General features: G+C 39.7%; 2 protein-coding genes across 2 annotated transcripts; one reads left to right on the plus strand and one right to left on the minus strand.

Moving 5' to 3' along the window:
• The first annotated feature begins 4,403 nt into the window (after nucleotides 1-4,403).
• Nucleotides 4,404-9,312, plus strand: LOC110115660. The gene is made up of 4 exons (XM_020848963.1): nucleotides 4,404-5,726; nucleotides 5,839-6,853; nucleotides 7,145-7,759; nucleotides 9,212-9,312. The coding sequence occupies exons 1-4, from the start codon at nucleotides 4,404-4,406 to the stop codon at nucleotides 9,310-9,312; spliced, it is 3,054 nt and encodes a 1,017-aa protein (XP_020704622.1).
• Nucleotides 9,313-11,477: 2,165 nt separating this feature from the next.
• On the minus strand, nucleotides 11,478-13,643 carry LOC110115642. The gene is made up of 2 exons (XM_020848930.2): nucleotides 12,966-13,643; nucleotides 11,478-12,902 (listed from the first exon to the last, which is right to left on the minus strand). The coding sequence occupies exons 1-2, from the start codon at nucleotides 13,572-13,574 to the stop codon at nucleotides 12,054-12,056; spliced, it is 1,458 nt and encodes a 485-aa protein (XP_020704589.1). The 5' UTR covers nucleotides 13,575-13,643; the 3' UTR covers nucleotides 11,478-12,053.
• Between the last annotated feature and the right edge of the window lie 330 nt (nucleotides 13,644-13,973).

Below are 13,973 nucleotides of genomic sequence, written 5' to 3' on the forward strand. Positions count from 1 at the left end.
AAGATTGTTTAATATGTATAGCCAAATAGTTTTATTTTTATTTTTATTTTTTTTTTGTGTGTGGTTAAAACCCACCGGCGTGGTTTCAGTGTTAATCATCAATCAAATTTATAAGATCCTTAAAGGGACATCCAGCTCTCTGATGCTCGAACGAGCTAAAAATAAATAAAAAAATACCTATAAGCCAGTGGTATCTACTAATCATAAATACAAACCTCCAAAATAAGGAACAATTATTAGGTCAGGTGATCGGACGTAGCTCTACGTTCGGACGTCAATAGCATGTCGCCACGTGCTCTTACTCTTTACTGCGTGGCCCGACGTACAACTTGACCCGGATCGGACCCCGGGATTGCTATGTTCGCGTATTGCTTGGTATTGCTCAGTATTGCTTGGTATTGCTCGGCAATAACGATAAATACCGCTCTGTTAAGACCAATACCGAGCAATTCCGAGTAATACTGAGAAAAACTTGGTATTGCTCGATATTGGTTTGCTATGTTCGCGTATTGCTCGGTATTGCTAAGTATTGCTTGGCAATAACGAGAAATATCGCTCTGTGAAGACCAATACCGAGCAATACCGAGATTTGGTAATACCGAGTAAAACTTGGTATTGCTCGGTATTGATCTTCACAGAATGGTATTTCTCGTTATTGTCGAGCAAAATCGACCAATACCTAGCAATACCGAACAATACTTAGCAATACGCGAACAAAGTAATCCCCTGTCGTTCCGGGTCGGGTTGTCAGGCCGCACGGTAAAGAGTAAGAATATGTGGCGATATTTTAGTGGTGTCCGAACGTAGAGTTACGTCAGGTCACCGGACCAAATAAAAGTTCCAAAATAAGAAGATGAAAAAATAGTGATTAAGCTGGGCCTCCTCACGAAAAAATGAACATGCTCAAGAACCAACAATTCATCGTTAACGTGCTACAGTGAAATGTAAAGAGCAGAAGTTTGTCAAGTAAAACAGGGAAAAAACCCCAAAAACTCCAACAAGATATCATTATCCATGAACATAGAATCATTGCAGTCACAATTAATAAATTTATAAAAATGTAAACTCATTAAACTCATGAATATTGGAAAGATTGCAACCATATTTAGCAAGCACATTAACACACATGTTCTCCTTACGCAAAATATGAGAAATTTTAAAGTTAATAGTGGATAGACTTTGTTTAATTTCTCTAATCAAATAGAAGTTACTAGCATTATGCAAAAAAAAAAAGGGGTCACGTAGTTGATAAGAAGCATAGCATCAGCTTCAATCCATATATTATGGAAACATAAGTTAATACAAAGGTTGATACCATAGTTAAGACCATAAAGTTCAGTCATAATCGTGAAACGAGCAAGGACAGGCCCATCATTAGTCATCACAACATTACCAAGATGATTTCTAATAATACCCCCATGCTCGACCATAGTACTCATTATCCTAGTATGAAATTCTAAGCTATCAAATAAATAAAAAATCATATTTTCTTACTTTAAAAAAAAAAAATTGTGCAAATAAAATAATATCACTGATAAATAAATAATAAGTTTAATTCACACATATATCAAATACAAAAATGATAAAAAAGTTGTCCTGAAAGAAGAATAAGAGTTTATTTGGTTTGGGACGACTTTAAATTAAGTTGTATTAAAATGATTGTAAAATTGTTAAGAAGAAAGTAACTTAAATGTTTTTTTGTTAAAAAAAACTGATTTTTATTAAAAAAATTTAGGAAAACTGTGAAAAAGCTGTCCTGAAAAAAGCTTTAATTTTTTTTAGGACAATTTAAACTTTTAAGTTATTAATTTTAGAGGTTTACTTCTTAATTATAGGTTTAAAAATATTTTTTGAAAAATAGTTTTTTAAAGGTAATAATTTAAAATAACGGTGAAAAAAATGCATCCTAAATATATTATTTTTTACTATTTATTTTTCTTACCACGAAAGCATTCAAAAGATATTCCAAAATATAGCCTAAATATAATTTTGGGATTATTAATTGCAAGGTAGATCAATTTTGTTGGACAATAATTTTTTGTTCTTTAATCTTAAATGTTGCAAAATTTAACAATTAGATATATAAAATAGGTGCATAATTTTTTATGTGAAAAATTCAGATTGTAAAAGAAAAATCAACAAAAGTGAACAAAGCGAAATTTTGATTACTTGGATTAGTGGTGATTGATTGTAAGGTTTATGAATTGGGAAACTTCTAATTCATGCTTCTTGTAAGCAAAATAATGAATAAATATATATATTCTTCATCTTTTTATTAATAAAAATCATAAGTGAACTTATGCATTTGATAAATAATTTGAATGTTGAGCTGTGATAGACAAATTTCAAGATCTAGTTTTATAATTGTTTCAGTTTCTCAGTTTCTCTTACAATATATATTTTAAACAAATAACAGACTATAAAACTACTAAACATACAAAAAACTGAAAAATAAGCTCATTCACAAAATCTTTTTCATTTTATCAAAATATATTTATAGGAACTATTCTATAATACATGACTATAATTGACTCGTCATATGATAGGATCTACACAAGAATACATTGCATAGGATTTACCCTTATGCAATGTTATATCTTATTTATAAACTTCTTCTTAGCTGCAAATGAGAGTCAAGTTGGCCATATATGATTGCAATTGAAGAACTTTATTATTCTTGTTTTATGTAATAGTTGCTTATGTGAATGCAATTTATGTATATGCCAATTTTTTTTTTTTTTTTTTTTTTTTTTTTTTTTTTTTTTTATGCTTTGTGATATTGTCTGGACTTACTGATTTTAGGCGCTTTAAAAACATAATTAAGCAATTCTATCTCTCTATAATGATAGAAGGAAGATTTGATGTGAGATTTTGAATTTGGAGAACTAAGGTGGATTTGATGTTTGCCTTTAAAATCGCATCATATTTTTTATAAATGCCTCTTAATAGGTGTCAATATTGGACCCGACCCGAACCAAAGCGTAGAAATTAACAAAAATTTTGTGTGTGTGGGGTTTCGAGAGCTCCGTTCTAGGGTTTCCTTCTAAACCCTAGATTGCGTCCCTTTGCGCCGCCTTCTCCGGCCAGGGGGCTTCCTCCCCTATGGCCGCATCTGTTTTCCCGCCTCTTTCATCCCCTGTTACTACATCGCCCACTCGCTCCGCTGTTCTTCCCCTCTAGAAGAATCTCCTCACCACCACCCCTCAAATATTCACAAATTTTTCACACTCGCTCTCTTTTGTCCCTACCAATAATTTTACCGCCAACTTCACCACCGACCAATTTGTTGCTGGAGCTCCGGAATGGGCTTTATCGCTGGTAGGATACTCCATCGGGAAGCGCCCTTTCTACGAAGCTCTTCTAGCGACGATCAAAAAGACATGGCAGCTCAAAGGAGAACTGTCTCTCCTCACCATGGATGATGGGTTCTTTTTGCTAAAGTTCACTGCCCTTGAAGACTACGAACATGCTTGGATAGGGGGCCCCTGGTTTTTCTTTGGGAAGCCGTTCATTTTGCAGAAATGGAGTCCTGATTTCGTTCCTAAGCGTGAGGAATTTCCTTCCATACCTCTCTGGGTTAAAATCTTAAACTTGCCGCTCTCACTTTGGACACCGGAAGGTATTTCTAAACTTGCTAGTTGCATTGGAATTCCTATTGCAGTAGATGCTCTTACTGCGGAAAAAACACGCCTCACGTTCGCGCGTGTTTGTGTGCAAATTACTAGCTCTTCCCCTTTACCTAAAGAAATCTTCTATTCTGTTGATGGCAAAGTCACTCCGCTTCGTGTGGCCTACGACTGGAAACCCGAACATTGCTCACAGTGCGGTTCTATTATGCACCCTCCCACGCTCTGCCCCAAAGACCCCATTTCAAAACCTCCTGTCATCACCCAGCCTCCTCCCAGACTCACTATACCCAAGCCCACTTAGCCACTCAAGGTGAACAGCTCGGTCACCACTCTCATCCCCACCCAAATCCTTACTAGCAACAATACTGCTGGCCCGATTCTCCCCAACCTGAACTCTCCTTCTGGCGATGTGCAGGAAAATCCTGAACCATCTTTCAAACCTAAAGATCCTCCTCCCATAAACACAGCCAACAAATTCCAAACCTTAATAGATCTGGATAAAACTGAGGAAGTTCAACCTCAAAGCTCTATAAATGACCCAATTCTCAATAATACGGCAAATGCCAATACCGAAAGTGCTAACCTCATCCTCAACCACAACAGTCCACCCCATACATCCCCCCGCAACCATCAACCTAACATCCCTACAACTTCAAATGACACAAGCAGCTCCACCTCCAACACCCCAAAAACCCAACATGCTAGCAACCAAAATCAAAAACAAACTAGAGGCAAGACTGGAAAAAAAGCCTCTACCCCCAACAACAAAGCCCAATGACCTTTCCCAACATTGCAACATGGAATATACGCGGGTTTAACGACCCTGTCAAAGTAAAAAGCTGCAAAACTCTTGTCCAAACCCACAATCTTGATCTCCTCTTCATCCTTGAAGCCAAAATTACCCCTAATAACCTCCACAACGATTGGTTTTTGGCCAACCATCAAATTTTCTCAATAGAAGGTAACTGTGACAATTTTCAGGTTTCCAACCCGGGCCGCATCTGGGTTAAGTGGAACAAGGGCGCTTTAAATTTTAGCCCTCTTCTTGTGACTAACCAACTCGTTCACGGTACAATTACTACTAATGCTAATGCAGCTTGCAGGATTACTGTTGTTTATGCTAGTAACTCTTATAATGAAAGGCAATCTTTATGGAAAGATATCCAAAATTTGGCTGGTTCTATCAATTCCCCTTTGGCTGTTTTGGGGGACTTTAACTGCTGCCGTGAGCTGGAAGACAAAATTGGGGGCACTCCTTTGACAGTTTCTAAAATGGGAGATTTCAATAACATGGTATTTAATGCTGGCATCCATGATTTATCCTCTGTTGGGCACTTCTTTACTTGGCACAATCAGCAGCCTCAAAATCCCATCCATATTAAACTAGATCGTGTTCTAGTTAATGACAAATGGCTCGACTACTTTCCCAATTCTTTCTACAAAATTGAGGACCCGGATTGCTCTGATCACTCCCCTCTCATTTTAGTCTGCTCTACTGACAACAAACGTGGCCACCGCTTCTTATATAAAAACTACTACACAAGGTTTCCTGAATTTTGGGCTTGCCTTTTGGAGATTTTCTCTCTTCCCAATAAGAGTAGTCCCCTAAGCTCTTTCAACTTCAAGCTCAAAACTCTTAAGAATGCTATGAAGCACAAAAGCTGGACCAATGCCAATCAGATCCAAAGAGACATTGACAATTTTAAAAATCTCCAACACTCTGTTATTTCTCAAATTCAAAGCAGCCCACTCGATTTGGCCTTGAATGGCAGGCTCAACCTAATCAATACAAATCTTGCGTTTTACCAAGATGCTCTCTCTAGATGGATTATTCAAAGAGCCAAGATTAAATGGCTCACCCATGGCGAAGACGATTTGAAATTTCTCTATTCCAAAATCAACATCACCAAAAACTACAATAGGATCAAGGCTATTTCCAATGATCAGGGCACCTACACCAAGCATGAAGATATTTCCAATGTTTTTATTAATCACTTCAAGAATCTCTTCAATTCCCCAGCTACCAACCATCTTTCTTCTGATATTTCTGCTGGGAAACGGATTCCTATTCACCTCACCTCTTCCCTTATTGCCCCGGTTACTATGGAGGAGATTAAAAACATAGTTTTTTTCTGGCAATCCTAACACTGCTCCTGGTCCTGACGGCTTCACTTTCGACTTTTATAGATCAACTTGGAATGTCTTACAGCACCAACTTTATAGAGCTGTCAATTCCTTCTTTACCACTGGTTTCATGCCTAATCAGATTAAAGCAATTGCTATTGCCCTTGTCCCTAAGCAAACTCATGCTTCCAATGTCAAAGACTATAGACCTATTGCCATATGCAATGTCATTTACAAAATCATTGCAAATAGAATGAAGATGGTGATGCCGCATATTATCCACCCTAATCAAGGTGGTTTCATTCACAAGAGAATCATTTCTGACCATATCATTCTGGCCACTGATATCCTTGGTCGGTTAAACCTTAAAGCCAACCACAAATACTTATGTGCCAAGTTTGACATCACTAAAGCATTTGACATGGTGTCTAGAGATTTTCTTTACAAAAGATTAGAAGATAAAGGCTTCCCTAGCTTGTTTACCTCTTGGATCAAAGCTTGCACTTCCAACGTACACTTCTCTATCTGCATTAATGGGGTGCTTGAAGGCTATTTTAACTCCTCTTCGGGTATCAGGCAAGGTTGCCCTCTATCTCCCTACCTCTTCTCTATCATCATGGATGGTTTGTCCTCTATTTTTGAAGGTGCTACTGCTAGCAACTCCCTTCAAGCTATCAAGGTTGAAAGGTGTGAGGTCTCTCACCTTATGTTTGCTGATGATCTTTTAGTGTTTTGCAAGGCCACTGTGAGGAATGCCCACACTATTAATTCCATTCTTAAAGAATTTACTACTGTCACCGGCCTCAATGTGAATCCGCTTAAAAGTTCTATTCTGCTTTCTAAGAACACTCAGGCTGCTGATGACATCTGTAATATCCTTAATGTTCAGCAATCTATTTTGCCCATTAAGTATCTGGGTTTACCTATTTTCTATAGGAAACTGAGACTTTGTGACTTTAATCCTTTAATCCAAAGGATTACTTCTCAGTTAGAGGGCTGGAAAGCAAAATTACTATCATTGGCTGGGCGTGTGCAGTTCATTAAATTCACTATTTCTAACACCTTGGCATATTGGATTCGTGGCTCTATCATACCTAAAGGTTGTTGTAAGCATATTTCTAGGCTATGCTCTAGATTCACTTTCTTTGGCAATATTCAAGAGAGGAAACTTGTTACTATTTCCTGGAGTAAAACTTGCTGCCCCAAAATTCATGGGGGTCTGGGCATTCCCTCTATCAATTCTCTTAAGCATAGCTATGCATGCTCTATCATTTGGAGATTCTTAAATGCTGATTCCCTTCTCTTTTCCTGATGGAGAGCTAATTATCATTCACTTTGGAAGCCTCAAACCAAAAGCAACTCTCATTATTGGAATTATTTATGTGCAAAAGCTAATGAGATCAAAAACAGTCTTGCTCTTTCTGTAAATGCCTCCAGCAATCTATCTTTCTTCTGGGATCCTTGGTGCAGGGGAATTTCGGTGGCTGACCATTTGAGGAGCATGAATAACACTTCCAGTTTTACCTCTCCCTTTGACTGTACTGTCTCCCAGCTTATTTTAGCTGATAATTGGAACCTCCCTAATTGCTTGGGCAACCAAATGGCTGCTATCATCCATTCGGTTCCTATCGATTCTTATAATGAGAACCACCTCTGGAATAACAAGCAAAACCCATCTTTTAACGATTTCAATTCTCAGTTTTATGAAAACCTGAACGTGGTTCCTTGGCATAAGTACATTTGGCACAAACACAATGCCCTTCGTTTCTCGGTCTATGCTTGGATGATGTTTAATGGGGGCTTAAAAACTGCGGATGTTCTGGCTGCTCGGGGTATTTTGGTTCCAAATACATGCTGTTTTTGTCATAATGATAGGGAGTCTATTACCCACTTATTCTATGAATGCAGCTACAGTTTTGACATTGTTAGAGCTCTTTTCCCCTGGACGCATAATCTTTTTATGAGGCCTAACTTTCACCAGGCTTATGATAGCATTTGGGAGCAAGGTTTTATTGCTAAGACTAAAAACCTCTACCTTCTCACGGCTGCTGCCTCGATTTACTTTATTTGGAGAGCAAGAAATGATAGATTATTTGGTGGCATTATTGACAGCAAAGACACTATTATAGCTAAAATCAAGAAAGCGGTGCTTTTAAAAAATCTGAGATGGAAAAAGTAAAATTTTATGGCATGGTTTCTGGGATGATTCTGTGGCTCCGGACCTTTCTTAGCTATCTTTCCTTCTGTTGCCTGGATGGTGGTTCCACTTGGTTCAGGAGGTGTTGTTCTTTATGCTGGAAGCTGGAGGCTGAAGAAATTTTGTTCGGACGATGATGATTGCTGAACCAGTTTCAGCTGCCCCTTGGATGGTCCTATGGGCAACCAGGGGCTTTGCTCATTACTAGACTCAATCGTGCTTTTGACCCTATCGAGTATTTGAGCATTTTTCTGAGTCCTTGGGTTTTTGCCCAGCTGCTTTTTGCTTCATTAATCTGTTGAACTGTATTTTCATTTCTTTAGAATCCATAATCTCTTTTTGTTGTTTGAGATTTTGGATTATAGTTTTTGATTACTTTTCTTACTTGTAATCTTCTTTAGCAATGAGATGGGCTTCTAGCCCCAAAAATTCCCCAAAAAAAAAGATAAAAGAAAAAAACATCTAAAAATAACAAATTTCCTTTTTCTTTTTTAAGAATGTAACGTCAGAAAGAAATTTAAGAACATAGAATCACCAATATAAAAGCTTTAGACTTTCGCCTTACACAGAATCAGCTAGTCTAATAAGTTGAAATATGAAAAGTTCCTAGATCCATAGAGTGGAGAGAAACACACCAGAGACAGCAGAGATAGAGAGAGGAGCAGGCAGAGTAGAGCTGCAAAAGAGTGTGTGAGAAGAGAGAGAGAGAGAGGCAGGCAGAGTAGAGCTGCAAGAGAGAGAAAGAGAGAGAGAGCTGCAAAGAGTGCATAAGACTGGGATGGCTACTCGTCAATAGCCATAGGTCAAAGTGCTTCCTAGTAAAATACAAATACATACAGACATCTGCAAACTCTGATAAAAAGATCCAAAGTACTTTATGCCAATTAGTTTTTAAGTTATCACAAATTTAAATTAAATTCCTCTTATAATTATAAATATATTTTTAAAAGCATCCACTTATGCACAAGCGTGAATCAATACAACCAAGATAGCCATTCCAAACTTCAAAGCCTTTAATGAGGGAATTAAGGAGAGCGGAAAAAAAGTAAAAGAAGCAGAGTAATTACCATTAATTAGCACTGATTCATCTTTATTAACCCACTTCCCAAAGCCAAGCAATCATGCTCAAGTGACAATATGCCTACAATAGCTCATTGCTTCGCATAGACTTCTTCCTTCCGCCCAACGCGGTCATGGCGACAAGAAGCCCATGCCCCAAAGCCTGAAATCCAATAAATGGGCCGCCTTTCTCTGTTTCCAGGATACCCCGAGAGGAAAAACGTCGCCTTTGAGAGATTTGAGAATAGCATAGCCTTCCTTATGGCTTCGGCTGTTCAGCACATTGACGTCTATGGCCGCTAGGAAAGGAAGGGCCTTAGCATAGCTTCTATGACATGGGGCTGCGTAAAAGAGCTGTGATGCTGATACTGTTTCTGCTCGTGCTCTGCTTTCTCTTCTCGGTTCAAGGGAGGAAAATAACCGAAATGGTGGAGTCCATCTCCGGCGTTTTCGACGCCGCAGCCAGCGGGGGCGGCGGCGGTTTGACGAGCACAAAGAGCTCAGGCGGTGCTCTGTTTCGTAGCAGCGTTCGGAAGGTTCCGAATGCCTCCGACCCGCTTCATAACCGTTAAAAGATTTTCTGTCTTCGCTTTTCACTCTTTTTTGGCTGGTTTTGTTCTACAAATGATAGAATTGTAGATAGATAATCCTCGTGCTCTGTTTCTACTCGACGAAATTATAGATTGTTGTAACGCTTACAGCAACCTTATTAGTGTGAGATTTTCAAAAGAGATTATTATCTGAAACTAAGATTGTATTCTGTTTCATATTTTTATACAATGCTGTGTAAATTATGTGCCATTGTGACGCCCAATACTAATCAACGGCTCTCCATCCTAGTTTACAGAGAATCAAAATTGATATTTTGTAGGGAAATGAATTCGATGAAATTCGTTCAAAAGAGAACTGTTATTTACTCCCCGTCATAATTTGCGAGTCTTCTTTAAGCCGCAGCTGGGGGGCTAAAGTGCAAAGAGATAGCACGAGCGGGGCTTTTGGAGCATGAGACGTGTTAAGAGTGTAAAAGTGCAGCAGCAAAGCAAAGCTGTGTCGCTCCTCTTTTCCTTTTTTTCTGTTTCTAAGAACTTCCTATTCTTTTAGAATGAGGAGCAGTCGAATTGCCATAATTAAAGTTCTAAGCGTGAAATTTTGTCTATTAGCTGCTGTCTTACATAATCTTTCTTTAAATATTTCGACTGATCTGAATTGCCAATTTTAAATTTTTTATCATAGATTAGTGTTTTGCTTGCTGGTTAGATCTCATGCTCTGGAAACAATAAAGAACAACTAAAAGTGTGAAAAAAAAAATATAAATGCTATGAATTATGAAGAGATTCTGGCAGGAGATGATGCAAGTTGCCGTGTTTTGAAGTAAAACTGTGGCAGATGAATCGTCCTCTTAGCTGCAGAAAGATACAGGTGAGGACGTGATTTTGAAAGAAATGACTTGAGCTACAGAAACTACTAAAGGAAATCAAGAGAGATAAATGGTGGTTTGCAGAGACCTGTGCGTCAAACTTGACATGTAAAGAAAGCCTATGGGATGAGCGCACTGTAATGCAGAGAGGTTCAAAGTGCTCAGTTGAATCATGGTGGAAGAGAGTGAAGGGGGATGGCCATAGTAATTTTAATTAAACTCAGTTTGCTTAATGACGTTATGGCAATGGGAAATTTTGTATGATTAGTGATCTTGAACGGAGTACTTAATGAGAGCTGTTAATTATGAGTTGTTGTGATAATATAGAGGTGGGTCATTAGTTTGGGTCTAAGCGGCTCTTTATTTGTAGGATCAAGGATAAAATAAGAGAGTAGAGAGATTTGTATTTATTTCTTCTTATTTTTATAGTGAATTTTTTTGATGTGGTGCGGTTCCGTGATATTTTCTCAATTTCAAATTTTTCCACGTTAAATATTGATGTTCTTTGATTTCCAATGTTTTCCTATTTTTTTATTTGTTTCGTTATAATTTTTATTTATTTATTTTTACTATTAGTTGTGGTGGTTTACTCTTCTCAATACCCAACATTAGGTCTTTCAGCATTGAGAATTGTACAAGCTTGCACCTAAATCAAGTAAAACAGGATGAAGATTAAGTTTAAATATATAAGTAAAAATAATATATAATTTAGCCAAGTGTAGTATTCTTATATGAAGAAGTTCTATCTTTATACATCCAATTAATTTTTCATAATTATAAACAATCTTGTATTGACAAAAGAAAAATTAAAATAAATATTACTTTTACAGTTATTATCAATTCTAAATTATGGTAAATGATTTCATACCTGATACATCCTCAAAAAATTATCTTGATCGGGCAAGAATCTCATGGAAAAATCAAGTTAGAAACTTTCTAAATTAAAATTGAAACCATTTGCACTTTGATTTCAGCAAATTTATAGTCAAACTGAGTGTCTCAGAAATACGAACCCAACGATACCAAATTCGACTCAATCCGAGACCAAATCGATCAAAATCAAGGTTATAAAGCGTTATTAGAGGGTTCAAACCACAATTTGGATTACCAACTAGTTTCCAAACATGACGTGCTTATAGTCGAATCAAGCGGCTCGACAAGACAAATCCAACGAGCCCAAAATCCTTGAATTTCGACATCACTAAGACATACAAATGTCCATGAAACGGTAGATGATCAAGGGATTCAATATCGGCCATCCATCCAAGCAACTCCCAATATTTAAGTAAAAGTTATATATAATTTAGCCAAGTATAGTATTCTTATATGAAGTTCTATTTTTATACATCCTATTAATTTTTCATAATTATGAATAATCTTGTAATGACTAAAGAAAAATTAAAATAAATATTATTTTTCATTTATTATCAATTCTAAATTATGGTAAATAATTTCATACCATTTCTTATCTTTAAACAACATTCACTTGACTCATTATTGGAATAAGTTTGTTTTGTGTCAATTTTGATATTTTGGCTGCCTCTCTCTCTCTCTCTCTCTCGTATTTTTAATATTTTACTGTTATAATTTTATTATAAATCATCTTTTAATCATGATCGGAGCTCATCTAACAACAACCGACTCCGGCCACCACAGTCAACTCCACCTCCTCCTCCCACTCCACCCACCTCGTCTCAAAATACCCATTCCTCACTTCATTAGGCAGATGGCTCGCCCACACCCTCACCCCCAATCTCCACCTCACCTTCTCCCCCTCCATCTCCCTCCCCACCCTCCAACTCACCACCTCCGGCAACTCATCGCCGGACAACACCACCCCTCCCGCTTTACTAAACGCCCTCTCTGACCAACCATGCCTCCTCCTCATCCCCGCCCTCATATCCGATACGGCCACCTCTGTTCCCGTCTCCCCATCACAAAGCACGCCTTCAAAAACAGCCGCAACGCCTTCCGCCTCCTGCTCCCAGCACCAGCTCCGCCGCCGCACCCTCGCCGACCACCGCGCCTTAGCCCTCACCCCCACACCCAGCCCGCCCTTCACCGTCCGGGTCGAGTCCACCACATACTCCGGGTTCCCACTCGACCGCCCCAAACTGGGCCCGACAGCGTACACAGAACCCGCCTCCGGCCCAACCCGAATTCTCACCCTTGACGGAAAGTGCCCCTCAACGGTCGTAGGGCCGTAGTCGTCGCGCTTTCCGTAAGCCAGCCTTGCCATGTGGAGGCGTATATTGTCGACACGTAGGGTGATTTTGAGAAACCGTGGGTCCCGCCCGCATATGGAGTATTCCAGCTGGACCACGAGCTCCAGCTGCTGGTGGGCGAGGGCGTAGCGGGTTGTGGCTTCCTTAATGTTGATCTTCGGGGACCCGAGAGTGGCACTGGGCCCGTCACCGGACGAGCGGGCCATCGCCGGAACTGGACAGTAACCCTTCATGATCCAGAGCCCGTGCACCTGTCGCAAGAATTTACTTCAACAATGGAAAACAAATAAATAAATTAATTAATTAAGCACAACCTCCGCCGCATATGCCGGGAAGCAGCCGACAGGTAGGCGGCGCACATCCGTACTGGCCGGAAACTGGCGGAGAATACACCACTTGGCAAGCACATACCCCACCGACCGCATAAATCGCTCCTCCCTGTCAGCGCCGGCGGCGAAAAGGAAAGCGCTCAGCGAGCGCCGGCAGTCGAGCGCGTACTCGAGCGCGGCGTCGAACGAGCGGAAGAAAAGAAAGCCGGCGTCAGCAGAGGACTCGCCTGCGCATAGCCAGAAGAGGCGGCATAGAAGCGCGAGGGATAGGAGGTTAGGGGTGTCGGGGATTGGGCCGAGCGCGAGGAGAAATCGGGCTGGGTCGGGTTTGGGGAGGTGAGGGATGATAATTTCGTGGACGAGTTGGAGGAGGAGGAGAAGATGGGTGGTGGGGGAGGAGAGGGGAATTGCGTCGGAAACCCAGAGAGTTTTAGTGGGATTGGAAGCTTGGAAGCCGTTGAAGGAGATGGAGAAAGTGAGGAGGTCGGTGGCGGTGTTGGGATCGGCGGAGAGGAGGATGGAGCGGCCGGAGGAGGAGGCAAGGGGGAGGGGAGAGGATGGAAGTTCGGCGATCCATGACCAGAGGTTGTTCATGGTTAAAGCTTGGTGCTGTGTGCCTGGATTGCATGAGGATTAGTTAAGGCTGGGCTGAGGGGAGGCAGTGGATAGGGCGTGGGTGGGCATTATTGAAGAACACGTGGTCTTGCTTTGGTGCAGAGAATGGTTGGTTACCGTTAACTGTAATTGAAGCTGCAACCGGACCTCTTGGCCTGAAAGGATTGTGTCCGATTCCATTTGAAATCAATGCACAATCAATACTATTAAATTTTAAGAATCATAATCATAATCATAATCAAATTTATTTAGAATATTGATAAATAACATAAATGATTAAAATTATTATTTTCCAAATTTGAAGAGGGCAAGATTATATGACTATGCGTGGTTGGCAGAAATATCTTAAAGTCCATATGGGATGAGAGATGTTTGGAT

Source organism: Dendrobium catenatum, unplaced genomic scaffold (genome assembly GCF_001605985.2).
Source record: "Dendrobium catenatum unplaced genomic scaffold, ASM160598v2 fragScaff_scaffold_1449, whole genome shotgun sequence".
NCBI classification, from domain to species: Eukaryota; Viridiplantae; Streptophyta; class Magnoliopsida; order Asparagales; family Orchidaceae; genus Dendrobium; species Dendrobium catenatum.

What these genes read in the sequence shown, in the direction of transcription:
- LOC110115660 (XM_020848963.1), top strand. Translation starts at nt 4,404, where the DNA reads ATGACCTTTCCCAACATTGCAACATGGAATATACGCGGGTTTAACGAC. An exon ending in CCTCTTCCCTTATTGCCCCG is followed by an intron (nt 5,727 to 5,838) that starts GTTACTATGGAG and finishes AATGTCTTACAG; the next exon opens with CACCAACTTTATAGAGCTGT. An exon ending in TGGCTCTATCATACCTAAAG is followed by an intron (nt 6,854 to 7,144) that starts GTTGTTGTAAGC and finishes TATGTGCAAAAG; the next exon opens with CTAATGAGATCAAAAACAGT.
- LOC110115642 (XM_020848930.2), bottom strand. Translation starts at nt 13,574, where the DNA reads ATGAACAACCTCTGGTCATGGATCGCCGAACTTCCATCCTCTCCCCTC. An exon ending in TCCCGGCATATGCGGCGGAG is followed by an intron (nt 12,903 to 12,965) that starts GTTGTGCTTAAT and finishes TTCTTGCGACAG; the next exon opens with GTGCACGGGCTCTGGATCAT.